Source organism: Sylvia atricapilla, chromosome 26, assembly GCF_009819655.1.
Source record: "Sylvia atricapilla isolate bSylAtr1 chromosome 26, bSylAtr1.pri, whole genome shotgun sequence".
NCBI classification, from domain to species: domain Eukaryota; kingdom Metazoa; phylum Chordata; class Aves; order Passeriformes; family Sylviidae; genus Sylvia; species Sylvia atricapilla.
In genome coordinates, this window is record NC_089165.1 from 3,096,357 (window position 1) to 3,124,310 (window position 27,954).

Sequence of the window (27,954 nt, forward strand, 5' to 3'; positions counted from 1 at the left end):
CGGCCAATCGGCTTCGCGCGGGCAGCGAGGGCGCCAACCCCGGGAGGCGGGTGGCCCCGGCCCCCCGTCAGGGTGACGGCTCCGCCGACCAATGGAACACCGGGGCGGCCGAGGCGGGCCGGGCGGCGCCGCCATTTTGTGAGTCTATAACACGGAGCGGTCTAGCTCGTCCCGCTATTGCGGCGCCTCCACTCCGCTCCCGACGGGTCGTCTCCGTGTGCAATGGACGGGTGAGTCCCGCCCGGCGCCGCGCAGGGGCTGTGAGCGGTGCTGCCGGGCCCCTCCTGTGCCGCGGGAGCTCCCGGGTTGAGGACCCGCGCCGGGGCTGGAGCGATACCTGTGAGGGGCCGGTTGGCGCGGGCGGGGGGGTTTCATGTGGGGGTCGCGCCCCCCTTCCTCGGAGCTCTCCCCGCGGGCGGCGGGGGAAGCGGGGGCGGGCCCAGCGCGCCGCCTCGTGCGAACCGGCCCCGCGTGCGCTCCGCACCGCCGGTCCCAGCCGGGGAGAGCTCGGGGGTCCCGGCCGAGGGCAGCTCCGGAGCTCCCGGCCTCGGGGGGCTCACGGGGACCCGGCGGGGGGCGGCGGTCCGGGAGCGCCGCGGGGGTGGGTGGGGGGCCCGGGCGCGGCCCCGCGGGGGCGGAGCGGGCGGGGCGGGCGCACCTGGCGGGGTGGCGGGCGGTGATTCACGGCCGCGCTCCCTCCCATTGTCTGGCGCTTCCGCGGGCGGGGGCGGGGGGGGGGGGTTCTCGCTGGATTCCTTTTGTGACCGGTTTTTGCTCGCCCAAGTTCCGCGGGCGGGAGGAGGGCGGGCAGGGCGCTGTCGCCGCCTCACCTGAGCGCCGCAGGTACAGCTGCGGGCCCGGCCCCGCTCCCGTTGTCCCGCGCAACTCCGGGAAACTTCCCTCCGCACGCTGGGGCTCGGGGAGTTTCCAGAGCGCAACTTTTATCTTGGGCAGCGTCGATTCCTCTTTAACCACCGCCCGGCGGGGCCTCTCTGCGGCAGAGTTCGGTCTAAAAGCGGGTGTTTTATCAGAGGATCTCTCTCGAAAATGAGTTCTCTGTGCTGCTTTTCTCCTGTCTGGCGTGGGGTTTTTTATAGCGATGTGGTTTTTTGTTTCTTCTAGCGCGCTGTAGTTAAAATATTTCTAAAGGCCTCCGAGTAAGCAGTTTGTTTTCCCAGAGCTTCCTAAGTACGGGAAGCCCAAATTAGTGCTTTCTCGCTTTCTGCCTCAGAACACTGGTCTGGGCGTAGTCACATGTCTGGGCTTTTTTACACGCTGAAAAGGTGGCGTCTCTAGTGTTGTTTTCATTTTGAAACCCATAAAAATCCTTTATCTTACAATTTTTGCAGTCCAGGATCTCTCTGCTGCTTTTAACCAGTTGCTCGTCGTGTTGAATGATACTATTAAAAAAAAAAAACCAAACCCAACAAATTCTCAGCACATGAGATCACGCATTCTAGTGGCAAAAATCAGTTTGTTATCAGCTGTAGTTCCAGGGAAGGCGGATGTTCTGTGTATGTTAAAGTAGTTGCTGTCTGAATGTAGAAGTTGTTAGTGTTATACAGTTACCCCTCATCTCTTGGAAATCCCGATCTGTTTGCCCCGTGAAAGCGTCTCCTGCTGAAACTTCAAAAGCTGCTTGGGAAAATGGTTTTAGGTTCTTGCTGAGTTGGCAGCAAGTGGCCCCTGGCCGAAGGCTGCTCCCATCTCCTTCTCCCAAAAATGATCCTGAGCTGTGCCCCAATGATCCCCTTTGAATAAGTTGCTTTGTTAAAACATGTGAGGAGTCTGTATGAGCAATCCTGCTTTGGAAAATGACCTGGAGGTTTTACTGGTGCTGCTTAATTTTTCCTCTTATTGCACAGGAATTATCCTATTTTTCCATGGGAAAAATAATTTTTATGAAGGGCTTTTTTGCCACTTCTTTTGGAACTGGGAAAAGTTTTAATCCCCTCCTGAAGGCTGATGTGCAGGACAGGAGAAGGAAGCTTGGGATAATTTACTGAGGGAATGTGTGAACTGGAAATACATTGCACGTTTCTCGAATAAAAATTCTGAAATGCCGTTGAAGCTTGTTTCCTGTGAAATGTGTTATCAAGTGCGCTATAACAATATCCCAGGAATCGATAGTTCTTGGCAAATAAAATGTCTCTTCCTGTTGGATATTTCTAAATGCCATCCCCTGCTAAGGCACTTTATGTAAAACATTTCCTGTGTGAGAGGCCCACAGGAGGAACAGGAAGTGGGAGAAACTGCTCTGGGGTAAGTTGGAGAGTTTGGGAAATGTGGGGGCATTCCCTGTTCTTATTGTGCTTTGTTGGCAGTAGTTTTTTTTTTTGTTGGTTTTTTTTTTTTTTTTTTGTCTTAAGGTTCTGGAAATGCCTGGATTAGTGTTTATGTGTTAGCTGTGGAATGCGCGCTGTGTTTAGGGATGCTGGTTCCTTGAACCGCTCCATGCAGATGGGTTTCATTAGTTCATTAGAGCTGACCCTCGAGTGCAGCCAACCCCATGTGCCCGGCGGGTGAGCAGCGCCGGGCCTGCGGAGCGCTGTCACACACGGCCTTCTCCCAGGACTTCCCTGGAAAACACGGAACTATGGCGTGGCTTCCCGCAGCAGCCCTTGGACCGGGCTGTGGCTCCAGCTGCACAGCGCTGGGTTGTGATGACACGGCAGGTTGGGGGGAAGAGGAAGTGTGAGGAGCTGAGCTGGCTCGTGCTGGGGCTGTGGTTCGTTTGTGGAGCTGGGGACACTCGAGCGGCCGGACAAGATCGGACAAGATCGGGCTCCTAACAAGGAGTTTGGTGCAAGTTACGAATTGTTGTAGGAGGGGAAACAAGCAAGAACTAGTAAATGCAAGTTTCTTCGCATTAAATCGCCACGTGGAGTTGTTTTTGCGTACTTCAGGTTTCTTATTGCTGATTCAAGAAGGACTGCCCTACCTACTGTGTGCCTCCCTGCTCTGTGGAGCTGCTGCAGGTCAGTCAGCTGGCCGCTGCTGCATCCTGTGCTCTGGAATTAGGGGCAGCTCTTGGAGAGGAGTTAAACCAGGCAGGGCAGTGTCTGTGGCAGTCCAAAGGGGTTGTGTCTGCTCTCCATTTTGTGTTGCTGCTTTACAGGGGTTGGAATTTATTACCAAAGAAAAAATACAATCACCAGTGCAAGGGTATAACTGAATTCTTAGGCTGTCTGGAGCACTCTCATGAAACCATAACAGAGCTGTAAGGCTCTGGAAGATTACCTGGGTCCAACATACCATGCTGTAGGCAAGCCATGACTGCATGGGTGGACATTGCTGTCAGGAGGTGTGTGTTGTGGTGACAGGATGTGGTGTGGGTCACTTAAAAGTACAACTGGTGCTATTTTTCGTCTTAGTTAATCAGAAGGGCTTCATTTTAGGAGACTTAAGTGTCTATGGTAGAGTGTAATAACTGCTTTTTTGTAGAGTGGATAGAGGAATCCTATGCAGGGTGTACCCCAGGCTGGGATTGCCTGGACCTGTAGGCACTCTGCTGGTCTGGCCCTGCTCTGGCAGTGCCAGTGTGGTGTGAGGGCTGCTGTGAGCCCTGGCTCCTGCTCTGCTGGGCTCTGTTCCTTGGTCCCCTGGGCTCTGGTGTTGGTCTCTTCAGCTAGAGCCTGGCTGGGGCTCTGTGGGTGTCGGGGACAGGAACCTCAGAAGGGGATGTTGGTGACGGAGCTGACTCGTGATGCTTTTCCTCTTGGTGTGGTCAGAGTCGAGGTCACGTTGCTGGGCTCGGGGGGGGTTCACCCCCACCCCACGCCCTTGCAGGAGGAGCAGGTGCTGCCATAGGGAGTGGGAGAGCTGCAGTTTTCTGGCACTGCTGGGTCTTGGGTCTCCACCATCACCATCTAATATTTTTTCTTTGTATAAACTGTCCTTGGCTCACCTGCAAAGACAACTGTGCACTTTGACTTGCTTTTTTCTTACTACTGTAAACTATGCTGGATTTTTGTGGCAAACCTATCTAACTTTTTTAATCCTTTTCTTTCTTTTTTCTACAGCATTGTCCAAGATATAACAGTTGGTACAAAGGTAGGCACTTCTCACTTTTTCTCTCTTTTTACACTGCTCAGCATCTGACCTAGTTTTAGCCTCACCAAATGTAGATCTTCAGCTGTAAAGGGTTATTTCTGGTACCATGTAAATTGGTTTTAACCAGAAGGTAATTCAGTTTCATGTGCATTTAAAACTTATAATATGGCTCAGCATTTAGCTCTTGTCATTTAGGCTTTGATGATCAACTTTATTGCATTTAGAAACAGCCCTTTCCCCTGCTAAAACGTCAAGCCATGCTTATTACTTGTGTGCTAGACAGTGCTTCTCCATGAAGAAACTGGTCCTTTTCCTTTGGAGAACTCCATTTCCTTTGTTTGTGTGAATTCCTGCTCAATTATATGTCAAAAATCCTTCTGCCACAAAAAGGGAGGGTTTAGCAGCAGCTGATTTCTATCTCCTGTGAGTACAGTAAATATGACCTTTGCCCTTGTAGTCTCAGGTTTGGAAAGTGCAGCCTTAGCCCTAATCTCAAAGTGCTGACAGGAGGCTCCTTATCAGCCACGGGTGGCAACAGGCGTCACGTTCATGGGATCGGCGCTGTGAAATGCCCAACTGGAACTTGTGGGACATAGTGGGCTGAAGGGATAGGGTTTGGTTTGGTCACTGTTGTAACTCTGGGGTCAGGAATGCAGCAAACTCAGCCCTGTGTCTGTGTGTTGGCCGTTGACGATGTGGCCAGTGACACGTGGGGAGGCAGTGGCCAAGAGCCACGAGCGGCCACTCAGAAGGTCAGGGAAGTGTTGCCGTGAGATGGGACTGATGCAGAGTGGAGCTGGGTGCACTGGGAGCACCAGCAGCCCTACAGAATGGGGTAGGAGCATCACACAGAGAGTGCTGTCAGCCTGCAGAGCTTTGTGTTGGGAGTACAAAATGAGCTGTGTTAAGCACAAACAGCCTGGCAGTGCTTTAGGTGTCTGAAGGGGCTCTAACAGTTGTGGGGGAAAGGTCGCTCCTACTTTTCCTCCTGCGGGAATCTCAAATTTGAATTCATGGTAGTGTCTGGTTCAGGTAGAAATGCTGCCTGCTGCAAGGAGCTCGGTTTACTATCAGATGCAAGGAGGAGAGGTTTGAGCCTGGACAATAAGGCTGGTTAATAGTTCACAGCCGTTTTGAAAGGTGGACCAAGGCATCCCTAGAGCAGTTTGATACAGCGTCTGCTGGGAAACTGGTTAATGTCGGTTAAGGTCCCCTGGTTTTTAACAATGTGTAATTTGTGACTTTAAGTGGTTTTACATAACTAAACCAGGAAGCTTCTGAAACTGTAGTTGTAGATCTCAGTGAAGCTTGGAGTTTTGGGGTGTGGGATTGCCTGCCTCATTGCCCCCATCTGGGATGATTCTGGACCCTGGTTCCAGTCAGATGAGATCTGGGAGCAATCTCCTCTGAGTGCTTTCAGCTTTGCCATGGGACAGCATCATACCCATGGCTGTGCTGGTCGCACAGTTAAGTAGTGGTGAAAATAAATTGCTCATGGAACATGAGGTTTCTTGTCAAGTCAGATGAGGCAGGTTTAGAGAGAGTTGAATCTAAATTTAAAGAGTGGCAGAGGCAAGCGGGAAAGCTGAATCATCTTAGTAAAGGTAAGCTTTCAACTGATTTTTGCTGTAGCCATGTTATCTGATTGTGTTTAGGTAAGTCACTGAATATGCAGATGTAGCTCTTGTAATAGAATTCCCTTCATTAGTGCTTGGGTGTAACGTGTCGTGGGTTTCTGTAGGTAAATTGGAGTCTGTGCATATCTGAGAGGAAAGTGAAGCTTCTCCTGTGCTTCTATCCTCTGCCTGGGTCAGCCACATCAGACAGCTTCCCCTGCTCCTGGGGTCCAGCACAGGCTGAGGTGTCCATTCTGTCACCTGTGCTCGTGAGAGCTTCCTGGCTGAACTACCAAATCACACTTGGAGATCTGAGCTGGGAAACTGTTTTTAATCTGAGGTGTAAATTTACTCCTTCTCAATGTATATGTGCACAGAAGGTAGAAATTTGTCAGGATATTGGACCATGACGGTCCCCAAAATCTGTCAGCTCTTTTCATGCTCAGTGACATGCTACTGAGTCCCCGGTTACCTTGTCCATGATCTGAGACTGTGACTGGAATGTCCCAAAGCTGGCTCAGACAAGTAGGAAAAGTGCCTGTGACTCAAACCACTGCTGAGCAACGTGTCATAGCAAACTCCCAGTGGCCTCTTGGTGTCTTTGTGCTGCGAGTGTTGAGCTTAACTTGGAAGTTGAGGACTTGGTGAAAGTCAGTTTTTTCAGTTTGCTCAACATTATTGCTTTATAAAGCAGGCTCCTGGCATATACTTTTTTCTTATTTTCTCACATCCTTAATTTACATATCAGGAGTATTTACCCCCACTTATTATTTTTTCTGATGTCTTAATTAAAATTAGTTTCTTTAAGTTAAGAAGCCCCCAGGTGTTCCAGTGGCTTACTCTTCTGAGCACTCTACTGCCCCATGGTCTTGTTTTTAATCAGGTGTAATTGTAGTAGCCATTCCAGGCTCCTCAGTTTAAAGTGTGTGAATTTGTTTAGGAAGCTCATTGTCATTCTGAAGTGGGGGTTCCTGATGCACAGCCTTCTGGAATGTCCTGCAGATCAGGAGCACATGATCTAAGACTGACTTCTTCCTTCTTACTGCTGTCTGAAAAGGAAGAAAGTATGGCCTTAAGATGGAGGCACAGTGTTTGAGCTCTGAGGTGCTCTTTGACCCTGCAATTACCTCTTGGAAGTAGTCTGATCAAGGTCTCACTCTGTTGTGTCTCCCTGCCCTTTGTTTAATTTCCCTGCATATCACTGTTCTTCACACTCTTGAGCGGGACTAGAGAGAGGATGAACTGTGACACGTCGCTGCTCTTTAAGTGAAGTTGCATTTCGGTGGTTGGAAAAGTCTCAGAATAGTTTAGGTGCTGAATAATCCCATAGTTTCTTGGCTAAGTCAAGCTCTGCTTGAAAGATTTCCCTTCCAGAAACCAAAAGTGCAGTTTGTGTGGCGTTTGAGAAGTTAATTTTTAAAACAGACTTTGCTGGAGTGTGATACAGGCTGACTGCATAGAAGTGATTTGTGGTGAAGCCAGGATCTTTGCCATGGGAACAGTAATTATGGCTTCAGGCAGTGGGCCAAGAATGTTGTGAGGAAATTCCAGTCCCCTCCTATGGCTTTAGTTAGAGGCTGCAACAAGCTGGCTCTTGTGGCCTCCCTGTCAGGCGTGAGCACACATGGGAACCACATGTTGGTGGCAGGGGACAGGGATGGCAGTGGCAGTTGGGCAGCATTAGGTCACCTGGGTATGCCAAACAGCTTCATCTCACCTGAGAGTGCTGCATGCTGCTTTATGCACCTCAGTCTTCAAGTCATACATCTGTTAATAAAATGATTTTAGAAAATACTGGATTTAAACCTCAGGCCTGCTTTGACTTCAATCTGTGATGATTTTAAAAAAATGAGGAGAATATTTAATACAAGTGAACTCACTCAGCTGCACATTTTTAAGCTGTAGGGATGGACTCTGGTCTCTGACATCTGCCTCAGGTACTGGAAAATGCAGGTGTGCTGGTGCCACATTTGTTGTCCTCTCACCAGCAAGAAGAGGAGCTCTTATTTAATTACACATTCCCCATGGCTCTGGTACAACTCTTTCAACCTTCCTGTGATAACACATTAAATGCTGTGCTTCAGTGGGCCCGTGTTTGAGCCATCCTATTTGTGGTACTGCCTCTGCACAGCTGCAGTTCAGGTGCAGTTGTGCAACCTGGAGAGTTCCTGCTGGCCCCCTGACAGATGGGGCAGAAATGTCCTTCCTTGAGTTCCTGGGGTGACTCATCCAGGACTATTTCTCCCTGATAGGATTTCTGTTGAGCTTTGCCAAGGCCTCTCTGCTCCATGGCAATGACTTGAAAACTCAAGGTTGACGAGTAGTTAAGTTTCAGCTTGGGAGCGGTGGATCATAAAGCCTGGGCGTGTGCTGCCCTACCGAGCCAGCATGACTGCATTGCTGCAGCACTTGGAGTTTAGGAATTTTGGGCTATTTAAACTGGCCACACCTTTTATTTGCTCAAAGGGCAGGTTTGTTTCGAAGGGTGTCTCCATAGCAGCAAAGACTGAGAAAGAAAGTTAAGAGAGGCTAATGGATGAGTGGGTTCAGAATCTGGCTTTGCTGTGAGGCTGGTGTGTGCTTGAGCTCTGGGTACAGCTCATTGCCAAAGCACACAGGGTGAGCAGGTGCAGCACTAGAGGGTCTGGCAGCGTTTAGGAACTCCAGGGCCTGTCTGCAGCCTCTAGAAATGGTACTGGCACTTGCAGCAGTACCATGGAGGAAACTGCCGTGCTCTGGCCATCTCACCCGGCTTCAAAGGGGCTGGGAGTGTCTGTGTGCCCAGTGTGCCATTGGGGATTCCAGTGGGGAGCTTGCCATTGGCTGCTTTGCAGGGGTATCAGCCTCAATCTTGTTCAGGCAAGAGGGAGGCTGTAGCAGTTTTAAAAGCCTGAAGTGGCAGGTGACTGGTGTTGGCTGAGCAGAGCGTGGGTTGAAAATAAGTGTCCCCTATGCCTGCCAGGTAGACTGATGCCTCTGCCACAGATCCACTGTGTCCATGGAAGATGCTGACTGCTGGGTTGGACTTAATTTGATAATTGCTATATCTATTCCTGTATTTGAATTGGTACATCAGCCATGAGCAATTTGGTGAACTATACTGATCCCAACTGCTTTGGTTCTGATCAAATGAAAAACTGTGTGTCCAGTGTGTGGGTGACACCAAAGTGGGAGCAACGTCACACTGTGGAATCTTGAAGTTGCTTTGTGTTGGCCTTAACTTCCCAGCTTCCTGGAGATTGTTGGGGATGCAGGTGTGTGTGTTCTTCAGAAGTGTTTCACAAAAAAAGTTGACTCATGGTTTGTTTGTGACCCAAATTGGAATGTTTTCCACACTACTTTGAGTGACTAAAGCATGCTGGAGGCAGGAGAGGGGAATAGAGGGGAAACATAAGTGAGCTGTGCTGCACATGAGTCTTTGGTGGAAGGCAAGGAAAACTGGCATCCTTCCTAGTAGTTTAAATTTAGTTCCATTCTTGAATCTCGAATCTCTCAGCAAAAAAATGTTGGAATGTAACATGAGTGTGATGGTGATGTCATCAGACTGGATTTCTCTTAATAGTTTCTTCACAGAGATTTGAGCTGTGAACTGAAGGATCAGAGCATTCCTGCGTCCCTCTGGGACTGACCTCGGACAGCCCCTGATGAGCCACTTGCTCCTCCTGTGCTCAGAGGCATTTTCTTGCCTCTTTGATCAGAGCAGAGGGGTTTTGTGAGCTCAGTGGTCTGAGTCATTTTTTTGAAAATAATTACTGTGGTCTTTCACCGACTCTACAATATTGTTCCAAATGAAGGGAAAGTGAAGAGCAACGATGCTCGTGTACTCTGCCTTCTTGCAGGACAGATTTCCTTTAATTGCTTTTCAGGGAGGGTTTCCAGGTGCTGCTGTTCCCTGCTTTGCTTTCTGTAAGTGCCTGTTAGCCTGATGGCCTGCTTGCCTCCAAAATCCACCTTTTCCCTCTCAAAGTACTGCTATCCCAAGTGTGTCATAGCAGTGTAAGGTGCTCCACATCCAGAGGCAGCCCTGCTGCTTGTAGGGTTTTCTTCAGTGAGCCATGGAGACAAACAGCTTTTTGTAGATCTTGAGCTTGACCAGCCTGTGGCTTCTGGCTTTTTCAGTCATGGTCTCCTTCCTTCCTATGTGCTCTTTTTGCCTTTGCTTTAATTTTGCTTTCTGCCTGAAAGTTCATTAATATCATGTTTGATTTGAAATGAACATTTTTATGGTGGTTTAGTTTGTGTTTGTTTCTGGCCTTCTGCACAGGCAGGATGCAGTTGACTTACTGTAATCCATTTAAAATAAGTGCTGGATCTTAAGTAGATAAAGGATTATATAGGGCAGCTGGGAATTTCTGTAGCACTTCTAGGTGTGCTGATAGAAGCTGAGACAATCTCTGGCCTCATTCCAATGTATTGTAAGCCAGGTAAAATCTTCCTGGCAGAGAGGCAGTGTGTAGTGTATGTGAATAAGCTGTTGCTTTTTATGCTGTGAAAGCCTGGACAGACTAAAAATTCTTAGGCTTTCCTTGTTAAAACTTCAAAGCAAGGCAAGGCTTAGAGTTTGGGGCATGGTCAAAAATACAACTGGGGGAGATATGAAATGCTAAGCAGTACCTTGCAGCAGCCTGCCTCTCCCTGAGTCTGAGAAGGGAATGAGAGAATTGTTGGCAGCAGGGCTGCCTGGAGCACGGTGTGTGATTAAATTAGCGCAGCTTGGGCAAGGGGCCTTCTGTAGCCAGGAGCATCAGGCCAGAGGAGGCTGCTGGCATGGAAACCCATCCCAGCGGGGTTTGCCTGGTGCCAGTGTGCTGCTGACTGGGGATTTGGGTGGTGGAAACAGCCCTACCCTGCTCTAGGTAGGATCTGGCTGTGTAACTCCAGAAGTGGTGGTTGTTTTCAGTCAACGGGAAGTGGAGATTTGTTAGTTCAGATGAGGAATTTGATGTGCTGCAAGTGCACTGTGGCTTCTGTTAATCTCGTCATAAAAATACCAGCTGTGAAAGAATGGCTGAGCAGAAATGTCAGTGTAATTAATGCCTCTGTGAGCAGGGATGGGAACTGGGGGTTGGAGAATTGTGTCTTGCAGTGCAGCTGGGCCTCCCTGAACAACTCAGAGTGCAGCAGGGAGAGAAGCAGTGCTGTGGGTGGATATGGGTGAGCACCGAGCACCCCCACAGCCCTTGGCTGGCTTCGTTCCATTTTGAACCTAAATTAAATTACATACAACTTCAGAATCAGTAACCTTTCTACTGTCTTTCCCAGTATAATTCAAAATACCCAGTGGGTGCGTTGTTGGTGAGAAACTCTTATAAACCTGTTCAACCAACCAGGCTTGCTTTGGTTCTTCTGCCCCTGCTGAATTGGGTACATGGTATGAAACATTTGAATTCATACCATGGTTTTAAAGAAACGCTTCAGTGTTTCTAACACGTACAGAAACTGTCTGAAAAGAGACTGGTGATCCCTGCAGTGTAAGAGCAGAGAGCTGATGGAGGCTTCTGAGTGCTCATTACTGTGGGCCATAGTCTTAGAGAACTGAGTTTCAGTTTGCCTCGAGTTCGGCCGTTCCAAAAAAACAACTATTTCCTGTGGTTATCCGATATCAGCACCAACAGAAACGGAGGAAGGAGAACACACGCAGATGAAAAGCCATGGTTCATGCAGCCTCCTTGTGCTGGGTGTTGGAGTCCTAGAAACTGAGAATTTCCCCTAGGAGCTGGGGACTGGCCTGTGCAGTATGGGCACGACAGCACAGGGTAACCACTGGGGCTCCTTGGGGCGCTGGGGCTGCTCCTCTCCCACTTCAGCAGCTGCTCCTGCACTGGGCGATGTGGGGAATGACTTTGGTGTGACGGTACAGTGCTGCATGTACTGTCTGTAAACATCCTTGTGCAGAGAAAAGACTTAGGAATAACTGCCCTTCTCCAACCGTGGCAGTCTTTCCTCCTCGTTTGCATGTACTCCCAGCTGGGAAGCTTACAAATTGACTGCTGCTGCTTTTGATGTTGAACAATCGTCCCCCCTCTGCCTCCCGGCTCTGGTCGCAGTGGGCAGCACAGGCTGTCTCCAAGATAAGAGGGGAGTGGATTGGAAATTACTTTCCTTAAAGAAACACGGATGTGTGGAGCCTGGCTGCAGTGACATTTCTGTTATCCCTGCCTGCAAGGAAGTTCTCAAATATGCAAGAAAATGCTTATTTTAAACAAGCCATTAGGAAAGCTAAATTCTTTCTGTAATGGTATAAATGCTTGTTTTTCCAATTTATAGTTTCTTAGTGTTGCCTCCCTGACAGCCAGATATATGGCTCATTCTCCCAGCATTCCCATGATGGATTGCAGGAGCTGCCTACTATGGTGGCACAGACACACCAATTTGTAGTGGAAGAACTGAATTTCCGGATATGCAGAATTTTGCAAGTTAATATTTAAGAAGATGTTTTAAAACATTCAAGTCCCGTTAAAGCCTGACGCAAAGGCTTTCATGAAGCCAGGAATGCCTGATTATGTGGGCAGGGCTGTGCTGTGGTGAGTGGTTCTTGTCAGTAGCTGCCAGGTGTATCCCAGGCCGTGGCACAGAAATCCATACCTGGAGTGGCAGCAGCAGTGCAGGCACAGGAGTGTTCCAACAGCAAACTGGAGGACTTTTTCTAGCCTTGGAATTATGCCTTAATTTGAGTCATCAAAGGATGGGATCACAGTCTAATAGCCTCCCAGCCCAGCTTGCCTCTTGCTGCACTCAGGAATCGCAGTGCTAATTAGAACAGCTGTTAAAAGGCCCAATCCTAATGACTGTGCCATGTGAGGAGGAGGAGGAGGCCAAGGCCAGAGCCTTGGTGGGAGCTGGTCAGCGTTTGCAGGTGACCAGCAGCAGCTCGTGAACCGTGGTTTGGAACCTGGCCTAAAATTCTCATCTTCGGGACATCAAAGTCCTCGAAGCCTCTTTGAAGAGCTGGCAGTGAGTAGTCAAACGAGAAATTCAAGATTTGAGGGGTAAAGAAAGAAACCCAAACCGTGTGTCTGTAGCTGGGTGTTCTGGGGCTCTCAGTGACCTACTTTCCCAGCCTGTCTGCTGGGGGAGTGCACAGAGCTTTTGTTGTTGCACGGCTCCTGTTTCTGCAGGTGCCACCAGATACAGGGCGTGTGGAAGATAAGGGTTTCTGGTGCCATGGTGTGGAGCGGGGTATGTTTCCATTGAGGGTGGGTGGGAGCTGCCAGGGCAGGGATGAGCTCTGAGCTTTTTTTCTATTAATGAAAGCCTTTTTTTAGTGTGCTGCTTCTGTGGAAGAGTAGTGTAAAAAATTATGAGATAGTGCTCTTGTGTGGTAGATCTGTGTTATCATGTTTGCTCACAGTTTACAATGGAATTTGAAGTCTCCCATGTAATTTACTTTAAATTAAGCTATGCTGATTGTAAGATGTGTATGCAAGTATAGATTGTGCTAAGGAGTCATTCATAGGCATGTTTGCTTTTGTCTTAGTAGTGTTTTTTGTACCTACTACTTGGGTTACACCAGTCCTGGTCAGTTGAGGTGATTTAGGTGATTTCAGAGGGAATGCTGTAAAAGAAAATACCTTCTACCAGATCAGGGTGCTCCCAGCCCTGTACAGCCTGGGTGTGAACGCTTCCAGGAATGGGGCACAAAACGCACAGCTTTGATTCATAACTGCCGAGTCATTCCCAAACAGTTTTGGCAGCTTTGGAGTGAAAATTCTGGGGGATGGGAGTAGTCAGAAACCTGTTTTGCCACATATGACAGGAGAAGGTGCCTGTTGGTGCACAGTGCTGCGTGTAGTGGCTTTACACAACTCAGCAGTGCTCCAGCCCTGAGATCCCTAATGCTGAGCTGAAAAGAGATACTGGATAGTGCTGCTCCATTACCAAACTGGATCTGACTGATATTTAATTCATGGAGGTGAGCTTCACTGCCCACTGTCAGTATGTTTTCACTTACTCTTGTGTTCAAGTTTACACTTGTTCCTCTCCAGCTTTCTCAGTTGTTCTGCTTTAGGAGTGCCTGGATAGAATTGAGTAAAATGCTGTCCATTTACCTGTCGTCTCTTCTCTTCCAGCGGGCAGCTGAGGAGCTTTTCTCTCCTTGCGTTACTACTAACGGACCCTTTATCATGAGCAGCAACTCTCCTTCTGCAGGTAATATTGCATGGAAACAAGCACAGCAATTTATAGGGTCAGAGAGGAGGCCTGGATTTTCCTTCTTAGTCATAATTTTAAAATTTCTTCATTTTTAGTGCTTACTAGGCCTTTAGTGGGACAGTGCTGAATAATCATAATAAACATCTGCCACTAACACTAGGCCAGGTGGAAAGGAGTAAAGCATCAATCTGGGGTTAATGGCTCAGACCTGCACTAAAAATATGGGTCGGTGCTTTACACAAAAATAGGTGTGTGCTTTACACAAACTAGGAAATGGCCACTGGAGAATTGATTCCATCGCAGTGGCATTTGGCTGTGTCACTGCCATCATGTAATTTGGGGAAAAAAAGAGTAAAACCAAGTTAACTTAGACTATGGAATTTCTCTGTAATAGCGCAGTAACTGGCTGGGGTGCAGTCTGTGTGTCAGCAGTAGGAAACGTGTGCTTCTTCTTCCAGACCCTTTTCATCAGCAACTCTTGCTTCTTACAGCTAATGGAAACGACAGCAAAAAATTCAAAGGTGATAACAGAAGTGCTGGGGTCCCATCCCGAGTAATCCACGTCCGCAAGCTCCCCAGTGACGTCACGGAGGCAGAGGTCATTTCTTTGGGCTTACCCTTTGGCAAGGTCACCAATCTTCTGATGTTGAAAGGAAAAAACCAGGTATTGTCTCCATAACTGAAACATGGGTTGTGTTAAAGGCTTAATAAGTTTGTCATCAGGAAACCAGCTGCAGGTTGTTTAAACAACTGCCATGTGTTGCGAGTCAATAGGTTCTGCATATTCTTATTTTACTTTTCTGTGATTATCCCATGAGCTGTAGAAAATACCATTTTCAGGCTGCAGAAGAAGCTGAGTCCATAATTACAGGTTGTCACTTGTAATTAGCGTTAGGCCTGGTTTGGAAATTGCAGGCCAGGGATTATTTGAACAGCAGTGCCATGAGTTGGCCTTTTTCACTCAGACTTGCTTGACAGCTGAGTTACCACTGTGTAACGTGGCATATTGAGGACACCTTTACAGATCCAGTAAATGAGCTGGGTATGGCTGAAATACTCTTGGGTAATGCAGGAGGTGTGCACTAATTTGGTAACTAAAATTGTCTTGCAAATTGAGGAGTAAAAAAGCAAGCCAACTTTAATCATTGCTTAAAATAATGTCTTTAATCTTAATTATGCAAAGGTGCCTCTGATATATTGCATGCTGTGATTATATACAAGTGCTTGCTGCAGTGGCTTGCTGCAATCCCTTACGTTTCTCTTCTGAGGAAGAGAAGCCCCTAAGGGTGTGGAGCAGTGAGGGGGCTTCCTGCCCTGGAAAGAAGTGGAGAGTCTGGATTGTTGCTCTGTTTTTGTGTTCTTGCAGACATATCTAAGTACACATAACGTGGAGATCTTAGGGTGAGATTGAAGCATTGCATTAAATCACTCAGAGAATATCCTGATTTATTCTACTTACAGTATATATATCCAATGTATATTTGGTTTTAAACAGTTCTGTGTGCCAAAACACGTGTGTAAATGCAGTTGTGAAAACCCAATTCCGTTACGGCTCTGCTGGCCGTTCGGGGTGACCCGGTGCTGTCCTGGTGTGACGTGTCCGTGTTGGGTTTCACTTCCCAGGCTTTCATAGAGATGAACACAGAGGAGACAGCCAACACCATGGTGAACTACTACACCACAGTCACTCCGGTGCTCCGGAGCCAGCCCATCTACATCCAGTTCTCCAACCACAAGGAGCTGAAGACAGACAACTCTCCAAACCAAGCAGTCAGTTTGTTCTCTGCATTGTCATCTCAGGGAGGGGGGGGGCACGCAGCCAGATCTCTGCTGCTGGCTTGAGATCCATGAACTTGAGTAACACCTAGGGCTTTAGGATGTTTGTTTCTAATGCTTAAAAGATTTTTAGTGAGTGCAGCCCTGAAGAGGCTGAACTCAGCTGTGGTAGAGCACAACCTGGTGCTGGTGGGTGCAGCTTTGAGGTGACAGCACCTGAACCCAGCAGGTCTCAAGGCTCTTGAGCCCTCAAGGGTCTCTGCAGCACACGTTCTGCAGAGGGGAAAAAAGTTCCTAGTTCCAGCTCAGCCCCTTTTGGCAACCTTTTAGGACAGGAATATTGGAAGGAAGTTCAAGTATTGTGGCTCTTTGTCAGGGGTAGCTGCCAGTACAACCCCTTTGTCTCACCCTTATTGGTTTGGGTGATCTTTATTGACCCTGTCTCAAACGTGCCCCAGCCCTTGGAGCTGCACGTGGCTGTTCTGCTCACTGCTGAGTCCAGCAGGCTGTTTGCAGAGAGGGAGCTCAAGGAGAGCTGACTGTGTGTTTCCTGGAAGCAGAAGTGTGGGTCTAACAGCTATTTTTTGTTCCTGCAGCGTGCCCAAGCAGCTCTGCAAGCCGTGACCCAGGTGCAGGCCGGGGCAGTGGCGCTGGCCGCCACAGCTGCGGCCGTCGATGCAGGGATGGCAATGGCTGGCCAGAGCCCTGTCCTGAGGATCATTGTGGAGAATCTCTTCTACCCTGTCACTCTAGATGTTCTGCACCAGGTAAAATGCTTTGTCACAACAGCTTGAAGATTGTCCTGGAGGAAGGGGAAGCAGCAATTGGTGTGTTGCTGTGGTTGCAAAGTCTGTGGTTTGTGTTTGTACAACACAAGTTCTGAACAGAACTGTCAGACTTCTCTGGAGACCATACACCTGCAGGACATGCTGCTAGTTTTGGTCCCCCACTCTTGCATGAGTTTAATTTCCAGATATTTGAGTCGGGGTCCACTTTATTGGATTAATTACAATTCTTCAGGTTATCTTTAGATTTCAGCACAAGTAGCTGCTCCTTATCCTTGTGTTGGGACCTGAGAAACAAATAGAGTGTCCAAGAGCTATTTAGGCAGCGGCCATTTTGGAAAGTTGCCTCTGTCTACTGTGATTGTTTAATCTTCTCTTCATGTTTAAAATGCAAGCTTGGCTGCATTTAAGAATTCCTGTAATTCCTGGAAGAGATCGAGTTCATGAAGGTGTTAGTGAATATTCCTGTTTAATAACCCAGAATAAACAAACTGTGCTTAGGGAGCAGTTCAGTTACTGGTGTGTTTTAGATTGATGCCATGATGCCAGTCAAGCAATGCCCACAGTGTGGTTTAAAACCTTCAGCACTGCAGGTGAAAGCTGACAGGCTGAAGGGATGACTTTTGTTGCTGCTTGTAGTAAGAGATCAGTATGAAATTATCTTACTGGAAATGTGATAATGAGATACACAAATATCTTGCAGATCTTTTCCAAATTTGGTACAGTCTTGAAAATCATCACATTCACGAAGAACCACCAGTTTCAGGCCCTGTTGCAATATGCTGACCCCATGAGTTCTCAGCATGCCAAACTGGTGAGTGCTGCATACGTGGGTTACTCTTGACTCGAGTTTGCCTTGTTTAATCCAAGCTCAGGGTGGTCGTCTGGGTGGGCTGACACCAGCATTAACCCAAGAACAGAGCATGAGTGGGAGGGAATTGCTCCCATATGCAACTTGGAGGCTGCCAGAGGGGCTAATTGAAGCAGAACTGTCTCTACACGAGTTACCTGTTCTCAGGTGAAGCCATGAGGTGTCCTAACACCTTCTGTCTCCAGAGAGCAATTGCTGTGAGCTTGGTGTGAATGCATTTGGGTGAGGACTGGTTTTGTTTCCTCGCAGTCTCTGGATGGACAGAACATCTACAACGCCTGCTGCACACTGCGCATCGACTTCTCCAAGCTCACAAGTCTCAATGTCAAGTACAATAATGAGAAGAGCAGAGACTTCACCCGCCCAGACCTGCCCTCTGGGGACAACCAGCCCACTCTGGACCAGACCGTGGCAGCTGCTTTTGGTGAGCGTTCAAGAAGTGGGAACAGGACAAAGCCAACTGGTGTGTGTGTGTGTGATGGTGAACTCCCCCACCTGCACCCCCCTGCTTCTTTTCATTCTGCACTGTGCTCTGAGAAGTGCTTGTTAGGCCTTGTTCTTGCAAACACTGCCTGGGCTCAGCTCTTTCTGAGGGATATTTTTCCAAAGGTGCCTTATCTTGCACTAACTCTTTCTGTCTGCGTGCACACCCTTTGCATATATGCTATAGCAAATCCAGAAGTTAGGCCAAGTTATAGTTATAATTTAGGCCAAATGCTCTTAAATGCTATTTCTCTATTAGATTGTTATGGTTAAGCTCTAAATTTAGGTATAAGTCAAGTTAAAGTGCTGCTAAGTTTAGGCCACATTCCTTCTCATCCTTGTTTACGTTGTTTTTACATGCACACGTACCTAGGTAGACTTCATTTCATTTCTGTTTTGATTTTGCCTGAATTTTGTTTGATTTTGTAGTTGCTTGCTTTGCCTTGTTGTGCCTTAGTTGTTCTTTTTAAATAGAGTGAATCTTGCCAAAGAATCTTGCCAATTGTGCTTTGCAGTTAAATATTAAATATGACTTTTGCTTATATCTTTGGTGATGTTTTTTGGCAATCTCAAACACAGTTATTCAGGACAGTGAGTCAGGAGAAGGGGAGGGGTGTAGTTGGTCAAAATTTTAGAATAGAGTGTAACTAAGGCAGAGCGTTTGAGGATCATTGAGGATCAGATTAATGCCAAGTCCCGTGTCAGTCCCAGTGGTCACTGCCTCTGGTGCCACCTGGTGTCTGCCCAGGAATTGTTTTGGTGATTTCTGGAAGTCCATTGTAACGTGAAAGGTATTTTTGAATTGCTGATTGTGTTTTAGGGTTTAACTTTCAACTAAATACTTCTGTTGAAGGACAGATCAAGACATTTTGGCTAAGTTTACGGAGGTTTAGGTTAGATATTAGGAAAACGTTCTTTACTCTGAGGGTGGCTGGGCACTAAACAGGCTTCCCAGGGCAGTGGTCACAACACTAAGCCTGACAGAGTTGGAGAAGCATTTGAGCAGTACTCCAAGGCACATGGTGGGATTGTTGGGTCTGTCCTTTGTAGAGCCAGGAGCTGTACTTGATAGTCCTTGTTGGTCTTTTTCAATTCAGAATATTATGTAGTTCTGTGAAGTTTAGAGTTTTCCTGCTGTTGAGCATCTTCTTATAATGTGTGTCTTTCCCAGGTGCCCCAGGAATAATCTCTCCTCCATATGCTGGAGCTGGCTTTCCTCCTACTTTTGCCATTCCTCAGGCTACAGGTACTGTATTTCATATGTTGAAATTTTATGTAGGTTTTCTGTTGCTGAAGCATCTTCATGTTTTAAAGCAAAGTACTGATGTTTTTGTTTGGGTTAGCCATGTAAATTCTAAATGCTGGCCTTTAGACAGGGAAGGGACTGGGGATCAAGTACATCACCTCAGCTAGGAATGCTGTGTGCAGCTGCAGCACCTCTGGGCAACGTTCTGGTGAAGGGAAGAAAATACATAAAGCAGGATGGGAGAGACAATAAAGGCAGACTGAAATAATATGGGGAGGTTGTGAGGAGATAAAAGTTCTTGTACTTTGAATTTCATCTTGTCATTACAGAGGTTGGGACCTCTATTGGACAGCTGTAAATGTAGTCAGAAGCAACAAATCTATCAATTTTTTTCTTAAATATTTTGAGAAAGCTGGTATTTAATCGTGACACTGATTCCATGTGCTGGGACAGTTGTACTTTGATGTTCACAGCTCAGGCTGTAGGTAACAGATCATTGCTGCTTCCAGAAGCAGCTGAGTCTGAAAAGTGGGGGTGCTGAACGTGCTTGCAGGAATGCCAGCCTAAACAAGCCTTGCTGGGGTTCTCAGCATTCCAAGCCATGTTGACTTTCTGGGAACATGATGGAATTTCCTCACTTATGACAAACAAGGACAGAGTGGGCTGTTGAGGCATTGCTGTTTTGGTAACATTCAGCCCTGCTGAGGAGACAAGCTGCTTTGGGGAGTAATCCATGGAATTGACCACTAGCAGTTGTTTCTTGAGCTCAGAAGCTCTTGCCCTTGAAGGGCCAGTACAAGAGGTGCCAGCTCGTACTGGGAGCTGTCTAGGAATGGCTGTAAATCCAGTTGCAGTGGTTCCCACTCAGGAGAGCTGGGTGATGGTGGCACAGGGTTACCTGGTGGTTGCATGCGTGGTGAGAGCACATTGTGCATGCCCTGGACGGACCCTCCCCATGCCCCGTGTGTGACACCTGCCCTGCACAGCAGAGCTGAGGCTTTGTGCTCATCCGCTGCTTGCAAAACGCACCCGAGTGCTGAGACACCTGCTCAGCACCAGGCACTGCAAGAGCAAAACCATGTTAGAAACCACAACATTTCCTGCAGCACCAGAAGTGGAGGCTCCTGTTGCCCTTAGGATTACATGGGCACTGTTGGGAATGATGACTTGCATGGTTCAGAGAGTGTGCTGTTCTCCCTTCTGGTGCAGCAAATACACTAGAGTACGTGCTGTTAATTCTTTACTGGTTAATATTCTTTAATTTCCAGGCCTGACAGTTCCAAGTGTTCCTGGAGCACTAGCTCCTTTGGCTATTCCAGCAGCAGCTGCGGCGGCTGCAGCAGGACGGATTGCCATTCCCGGCCTGTCTGGGACAGGGCACTCCGTGCTGCTGGTTAGCAATCTGATCCCAGAGGTTAGTGCAGTCCTAACTTTACTGTTTTTTTCCTCCTTCCTCTTATCTCTGCTTTCACTTTCTGAACACAGATTGGGCTGAAATTCATTGAAAGTGAAATCCTGCTGTATCCAAAAGAAGCGGCGCTGCTAGAGCAGCCGCTGCTGTGCTCTGACAGCCCCAGGTGCAGGGCAGAGCAGTACTCTAGTTGCTGAAGGGAAATGGGAAAGTCCATCTCAGATTGAAGTTGCTCTTCCTTGGTTCAAAGCCAAGGATGCTGCCTGCCTGCTCTTGTCCCCCAGAAACTACAATGCCTGTCCCTTCATCCCTCTTCTGTGTGGAGTCTCCCCACCATTCCCATGGAATAGTGTCATTTGGGTCACAGAATAGCCATGTCCATTCCTTTTCCTTGGCATGTTGTAGTTTTTAATGCATTAATTCAGAACTACAGAGAGGCTTCATGCTGACCTTTGCTCTTTCTGTGTAGTGTCTGGATCCCTGCTAGCTTGACCTTGTACCTGTGCAGTATTTCCTCTGCCATGTGCTTGCACATTTCCCCCTTCCAGGATTCCTGGAAGTTTTTCCTTAGCTAAACCCCTTAACAGCTCACAGTTTACATTTTCAATTCTGCTTAACTGAGTGAATTGAAATATTTGGGTTTCTCTAAAAGTAAAGCAAGTAATATTTGAACAAAAACCTTGTTTAATGAAAGACAGCATCATAAGGGAATTGGATACAGGGGGCTTGGATTTTCCTTCAGTCAGCCCCTGGATCTGGTTGGATTGAAAGTGTAGAACCTCTGGTGTTCAGCAGAGTGATGAGGCTCTGCTGAGGAGCTGTAACTGGTGGGACTGTGCACACACGTTAATAGTACTTTGCAAAACTGTAAAACTTACCAGTGATGGCAGAGTCACCACAAAACCTCTTTGGATCAAAGAGGAAGCCTGGATGGGATGAATGATCAAAATGTTTAACTCCTAATGAGATCAACCAATTGGAACATGTTTCAGACTGCTCTTACCTGTCATTGCTGTTCTCTCCAGGGCATGAAATAACAGCAGGGGCTGTGGAACAGTTTTGGGATTTGCTGCTCGTGCTGCCTGGAAACTGCTCTGCCATTCCAGGGTCTCTCATCTCTGGCTTGTTCCACCATAAGTCCTGGTAATTGCAGGCATCATTATTCCTGACCAGCGTGATGCTTCCAAGTGTGTGTTCCCAGGATACTGTTGGGTGCCTGGATGGCAGTGGCAGGACTAGGGGCTGTGCTGCACCTCTCAGATTTCTCACAGCTCCTGTTTAGGCAGGAGCAAGCAGTTATTTCATGTCCTGTGGTTTTTTTGAGGAGCTCTTCACTCTCCATCCAGCTTGTCTTTGGGCTAGAGAGACTTTGGGACTTGGACTGAAGCTGTAAACTAACAGACATGAAACTTTTTCCACTGCCTGTATAATCAGTGTTGTAGAAACTTACCTGTGCCACAACCAGTTAGTAAAGAGACAGTATTGCCTGGATTGACTGTTCTGCCATGGGGTTTTCCTGAGGGGGAATCATGGGAGCTGAAATGGCTTCCACAAGAGTGGGAGCAGTCCATGCATCTCAGGATGTGGTGACCCAGTACTTTGGGTTTCTGCATGGGGAGATCAGGCCATGGAGCAGGAAGGGAACAGTCCTCTACAAAGGTACCAGCTCCTTTGTCTGAGTGCTTCCAGCAGACCTTGGAGTAGAATTTGTGGCAGTACAGCTGCTCATCCATATGATCTGTTTGTTTAAAGCAGTGGTTGGTATCCAAGGTGGATGTTCCTTGTTTCTTTGCAGCCAAGTATTATGGCACGGGTTGCTTCCTGCAGTTCCTGACTCCAATGCAGCAAATGAAGCTGTTTGTGACTTGTTCTATGAAGTCATTAATTCTAAACAGAGAAAATATTTTTAGTCAAATTTTAGGGAATGCCATTGCAATTAAATTGATTATTGCAGCCTATGAAAGTCACTCTGGGGGGATACTGTCTCTTACTCCTTTGTATATCTGGAGTAAAAATGCCTTTTCTTTATCATTGTGTTCCACTAGGTAAAACCTATTAACTGTTTCTGTAAGCAAGTTATTGTATGTAGAATTCTATAAATCTGACTGATGGAACACTACATATTCCTTATGTATTTACTGACCTGTGTTTTTTGCTACTTTTTTCTTTTCTCCCCATCCCTGAATTTTTTTTCTTCCCCCGATCCGGAATTTCTTTGCCAACTGACTGCACGGTACTTCTGCTTCCTGTTGTTGCTTGAAACAAAAAAAAAAAAAAAAATAAAAACATTCCCCTTCCAAAAAAAAAAAAATAAATAAAAAAAATAAAACAAACCCTGCTCTTCGGAAACCAACCTGCCCTTCAATATTAACCATCTTGAAAACTTCATCATCCATCAACCAATTTCGCCATTTCCTGCGGGGACTCTGCCCTTCCTCGTTGTGGACGATTTGTGCAACCTCGCTCTCCCCTTCGATTCCTTACCTCTTCCCTGTCCCTCCGCTGCCTTGCTCTGCTGTTCTCTAAAGAGAGTTACACCCCAATGCCTCTTTATTCTTTTCGGTATGTTATTATTCACACTTTTTATTACCTTGTTTTTTCATTTATTTGAGATTACTTTTTGATACTTCAGAAATGTACAGTTTGCAGTTTGCCTTTTTTTTTTTCTTTTTTTTTTTTTTTTTCTTTTTTTGGATGCATAATTTTGGTTTTACATTGTTTACTTAGTTTGCTGTTTAATTTAGTTTGCCTTTGGTTTTGGTTCAGTTCTGCATGGGTTATTGCTTTGCATGTCTTTGATAAAAGTTTTAAATTGTGAGAGCATGCGAAATTGTCCAGTCTTCTGGCAGTAAGATTTTGGCTTTTTGCTGAAACCCAATGTCTTTTCTTTAATGTATTGTTCCATTATTATTCTGCTATATTAGAATTCCATTAATTAGAGCAGAATATGTAGCCATGGTTGGAATGAGATCAGTTCTGGTTGGGAATGGATGTTTTTGCTGTTGGATTGATTAGCTGATGTTAAGTTGAATTAGACTTTTTGTTTCCTTACCTAAGACTATTCTTGTTTCCTCCCTCTTTGAAGGAGTCTATGGCGATGTGCAGAGGGTGAAGATTTTATTTAAAAAGAAAGATAATGCCCTGGTTCAGATGGCCGATGGGAATCAGGCCCAGCTTGGTAAGCTTGGCAGGGTCAGACTCTGGGCAGTTAGGGACAAAACAGGTAGTTAAAACTTTAATATTGGCACTTTATTCTCTTCCAACAGAAGACCCAAATATATCCATGCCTTGTGGGGTGTGACTGTGGGGCTGGGGTGGCTCATGGATGCGACAGGGAAGTAGGCAAAGAAAATACAGTGAGGCAGAGGGACCCCGCAGGGTGTGGTGTCTGCGAGGGCACTGAAATTCTGGCCTTGAATTCATGTCTGGACAAAACTGAAATACCCTGCAGTCAGGTCTGTCCTCCCCTTGCAGCCATGAGCCACTTGAATGGGCAGAAGCTCCACGGGAAGCCGATCCGTATCACGCTGTCCAAGCACCAGACAGTGCAGATGCCCCGTGAGAACCAGGAGGACCACGGCCTGACCAAGGACTTTGGGACTTCTCCTCTGCATCGTTTCAAGAAACCAGGCTCCAAAAATTTCCAAAACATCTTTCCCCCTTCTGCCACTCTTCATCTGTCCAATATTCCGTAAGTATCCGCTGGGAGAGTTCCTGTTTGGCTGTGTATTGAAGTGTTTGCAGCCAGTAATTTGCAGTATTAGGTGCTAGGGCAGCTCTGTGTCACTGTCAGGAGGGCTCACCCAGCTCCCTGTTCCAGTTGTCTTGCCATGCCAAGAGGCTGCTGGTAGGGAATTTAGAAAAGTCTCTGATGATAATTAGTTTTTTGAGATTACCTTGGTCTGTCAACGTCTGTTTGACTGGGAAAACTTTTTGTTTCAGACCTTCAGTAACTGAAGAAGACCTTAAATTGTTATTTTCAAGCAATGGTGGGATGGTGAAAGGATTCAAATTCTTCCAGTAAGTGGAATTTTGTGTTATGTTCTTGCCTTACTCTGGGCTTTCCATATGGGGAGGGTGGAAGTAGTTGGTTCCAGTCAAAGGTGAACAGAATCCTTACTAACAGTGTTTGACTCTGGAATAAAGAATTCTTGGGTTGAGCACTGTGTGAGCAGCAGGGCTGCGTGTGCTTGCCACAGAGATACTCCTCTAAAGAGTGAGTGTGTTGCAGGTACCTGGGGGGTTAATTCTCTGCTGGATGGGAGAACTTGGATCAAGTTGCCAAAAGTCCAGCAATGGAACTGAACATGCCTGAAACTTGTGTCTTATCAGGAAGGACCGTAAAATGGCTCTGATCCAGATGGGCTCTGTGGAAGAAGCCATTCAGTCCCTCATTGACCTCCACAATCATGACCTGGGGGAGAACCATCACCTGCGTGTGTCCTTCTCCAAGTCCACCATTTAGGGCTTGGGAAGGCCTGAGTAAAAATGGACTTGACTTTAAACCACTGGGGTTCAGCCTTGACCTTAAAAGGCTGGACACCAGGGTTTCAACTTCCATCATTCCAGAAAAAAAAAAAAAGCCACTTTAAGAATGCAGCTGAAGTGACCTTAAAAGACCAGAGATTTTATTTTTTTAAAGAGAAATCAGTTTACCGGTTTTTAAAAAAAAAAAAAGAAAATTAATTCCTCTTGCTAACCTTGCGGTGATGGGTAACAATCTTGACTGTTCCAATAAAAATCACAAGTTCAAGTTTACACTGTGGAACCTGCTCTGGGAAATTCCCCTCCCCTCCTGCTCCTCCTCCCCCCAAAAAGCAGATCCCAACAAGTTTTATCAGGTTTCACATCGATGCCTTTTTTAAGTTCCTTACCCATTCATGCCTTGAAAGACCTAAAACCACTGTGTGAATTCACTGTAGCGCCTTGGAGTCAGGATTGTGGTGACCAGGAGCTCCCAACCTGCCCAGCACAACACTCAGTTGCGTTGATCCCACCTTACCTGTGCACCTGCTGTCCTGTGCCTTAAACCTTCTACTTCTTTGGGGAAAACATCTGAGCTGCAGGGAGGGGATGAGCAGAGCTGAGGGGGGGAGCGGCTCTGGCTGACGATCAGTCAGGGGAGCTGGCAAAGTGGATAAAGGAAATTTTGGGCTGTGACTCGGGGCAGTTGTTCCCCGCGTGTGTCTCAATCTCCACGTGTGCCCCTGTGCCACTTCCCAGTCTGCTCGTGGGTCATTGCCACCTGCAAACTCAGGTGGGAGTTACCTGAGAGCCTTTGTGGCTGAGCAAAGGTCTGGGTGGGGGAGCATTCCCAAGGCCAAATCACATTCCAGTGTCAGGAGCGAGCCTGCAGGCTCTGCCCTCACAGAGCATTGGTGAGGGGCAAAAGAGCCGCTGTGGGACACTTGTGAAAACGAATCAGAGTTTGTCAAAATTGTGTGTGTATATACCTAAATGCTTGGCTAGGATTTGGAGAATCCTTGGATACCCCACAATTAGAAAGGTGCCTGCAAGAGGTACCTTTGTGCCCCTAATTGGAGATTAACGAGGCTGCTGTAGCTCCGCCATCGTTCTTAGAGCATGTCTTCAGCATTTGAGCTTTTGTTTGAATCCTTGTATTATACTTTGATGCCGTTGCTGTCCTCTGTGCCTAGCAATATTTCCAGTTGACCAAATATTCTAATCTCTTTATATGCAAAAGAAATAGTTTTAAGTACCTTTTATAGAATGATAAGATGGTATAAACGTAATCTAAATTTACTCCTTTGTGGTATTACCCGTGTATACTGTACTTTATTTTCTTTGTTTTGTAATTGAAGTTGTAGGGCAGGAGTAGTTTCCAGGCTGAGGTCGTGGCTGAGGATGAGCAGAGCCGAGGGTGAGAGAGAATGAGCACAAACAGCTCGTGAGTGGAAGGAAAAGGACCCAGGCTAAAGATTTTTTTACCTTTTGAACCTATAAGCCCAGATGTTGTTCTAGGAAGGGAATTTATTAAAAGTAGAATGCAGCAGATCAGTTTTTCCCAATGATATGACCATTTTTATTATTTTTTTCTGGCTTACAACTCTTTCCCGGGCCATTCTGCCTTCTATTCCGTGTGATCCGATGTTGCCTTACATTTCCCTCTAACCTGCAACCTGTTCGGATGCAAAATAACAAGAATCTTGTACTTTTTTTCAGGGTTTTTCTGCAAATTGTGGACCAAAGTTTGTTTTTTAATTGTCTTAGTGTTGCAAGTTCTGATTTCCTTGCTTGGTGTGGGAGCTCTTGACTTGCCTAGCACTGAGTGTTTGGAAAAGTCTTAACTTTCTGTAGTTCCTCCCTGGACTCTCAAGGATATGAATTATGCTGGAGAAGCGTGTGAGGTCCGAGTGAGGCTCCAGCTGGGGCTGTGATGTGCTGGGTACCCCTGAGGAGGGCAAGACCCCTGGTGACAGCATCACCTCAGCTGCTTTTGGGTACCTCTAAATCTGGGTGAGCTGTGCTGGAGCCAGGGATCTGCCCCTGCAAAGCTCCTCGAGGCCCTTCCAGCATCCTGCAGGAGGGCACAGCTGGGGGGTCTCTGTAGCTGTTGGCTTGTCCCCTCCCTACTGAAACACCCCTTCCTCCCGCAGGGGACCCAGCCCACCCAGCCCAGTGGCACTGGGGTAACTGGTCAGTGCCCCCCATCACCCTCCCCAGCACTGGGGAGGCTCCCAGGGCCATGCCCTGGCCAGGACATTCTGGGTGTCCTGTGCAAATCGCTGATGGATTTGGGGTAACCAGGCCCCCAGCACAGCGGGTGCTCCCTTCGGATCCTGTGTTTGCATGTAAAGAATGTGAGTAACTAAGGGTGTACATATTTATAATTTTTTTATACCTGTTGTAAGACATGAGGGGCAGCAAAACCCAGTTTTTTATGGTGACCAGATGTATTGTATATTTTGATAACAGCAATTCCAGGTTCAGTATTGTGGAAGGTGGGTGGGGAGGGGAAGCGTACATACCATCAGAATTCCATTGCCTCTTTCAAAGAATGTTTGTAATGCAAAAAGAAATGAAATTAAAACTATTTTATAACAACCTTTGTACCTTTCTGTAGCTCCATTATTTCCTGTTGAGATTGTAGAAGCAGTTGGTGCCCAGTCTGTACTTGTGCTTTCAATAAATTCTTCTGTATCCTTCACTCCTGATCTTCCTCCTCTTTATTGTGCCTGTTTTGCTTCTGATTTTTCCTTCTCATGTAATTCCAGCTGCCTCATTTTATTTAACTTTGACTTCTCACACACTCTGGGCTGGCAGTGCGTGTCCCTGTCTCCGTGGAGCCGTGGGATGGGGTCTGGCCCTGCAGCCCCTCGGTGCCAGGCTGGAGTCCCAAGGCTGCCAGGCCCTCACTGATGCCCTGCCTGTGTCACACTCCAGCACTTTGTTACTTCATGTTCCTAAACTTTTCATACGTTCTGGCTAATATCCATGAAAAATAACCCACTTTGAGTCAAACCCTCCTCTCTGTAGTCCTGTGCTGTAGCTGTGAGGCTGGATGAGACATTCTCCATCCTGTGGGAGGAGATGCAATTCCC

General features: G+C 47.2%; 1 protein-coding gene across 5 annotated transcripts; it reads left to right on the forward strand.

The window, feature by feature from the left end:
- Nucleotides 1–27,560, forward strand: PTBP1 (polypyrimidine tract binding protein 1). 5 transcript variants are annotated; one of them, XM_066336178.1, is made up of 15 exons: nucleotides 98–230; nucleotides 4,023–4,053; nucleotides 13,739–13,817; nucleotides 14,312–14,484; nucleotides 15,444–15,590; nucleotides 16,193–16,363; nucleotides 17,085–17,195; nucleotides 17,502–17,715; nucleotides 18,907–18,981; nucleotides 20,250–20,395; nucleotides 22,921–22,954; nucleotides 23,478–23,570; nucleotides 23,867–24,083; nucleotides 24,335–24,412; nucleotides 24,725–27,560. In XM_066336178.1, exons 1-15 carry the CDS (start codon nucleotides 223–225, stop codon nucleotides 24,855–24,857), a joined length of 1,710 nt encoding a protein of 569 aa, XP_066192275.1. In that variant the 5' UTR covers nucleotides 98–222; the 3' UTR covers nucleotides 24,858–27,560. The 5 variants fall into 5 exon arrangements, with proteins under 5 accessions (XP_066192276.1, XP_066192275.1, XP_066192277.1 ...); XM_066336180.1 differs by lacking the exon at nucleotides 98–230 and adding an exon at nucleotides 2,243–2,262; XM_066336176.1 differs by lacking the exon at nucleotides 98–230 and adding an exon at nucleotides 3,778–3,798.
- The last annotated feature ends 394 nt before the right edge of the window (nucleotides 27,561–27,954 follow it).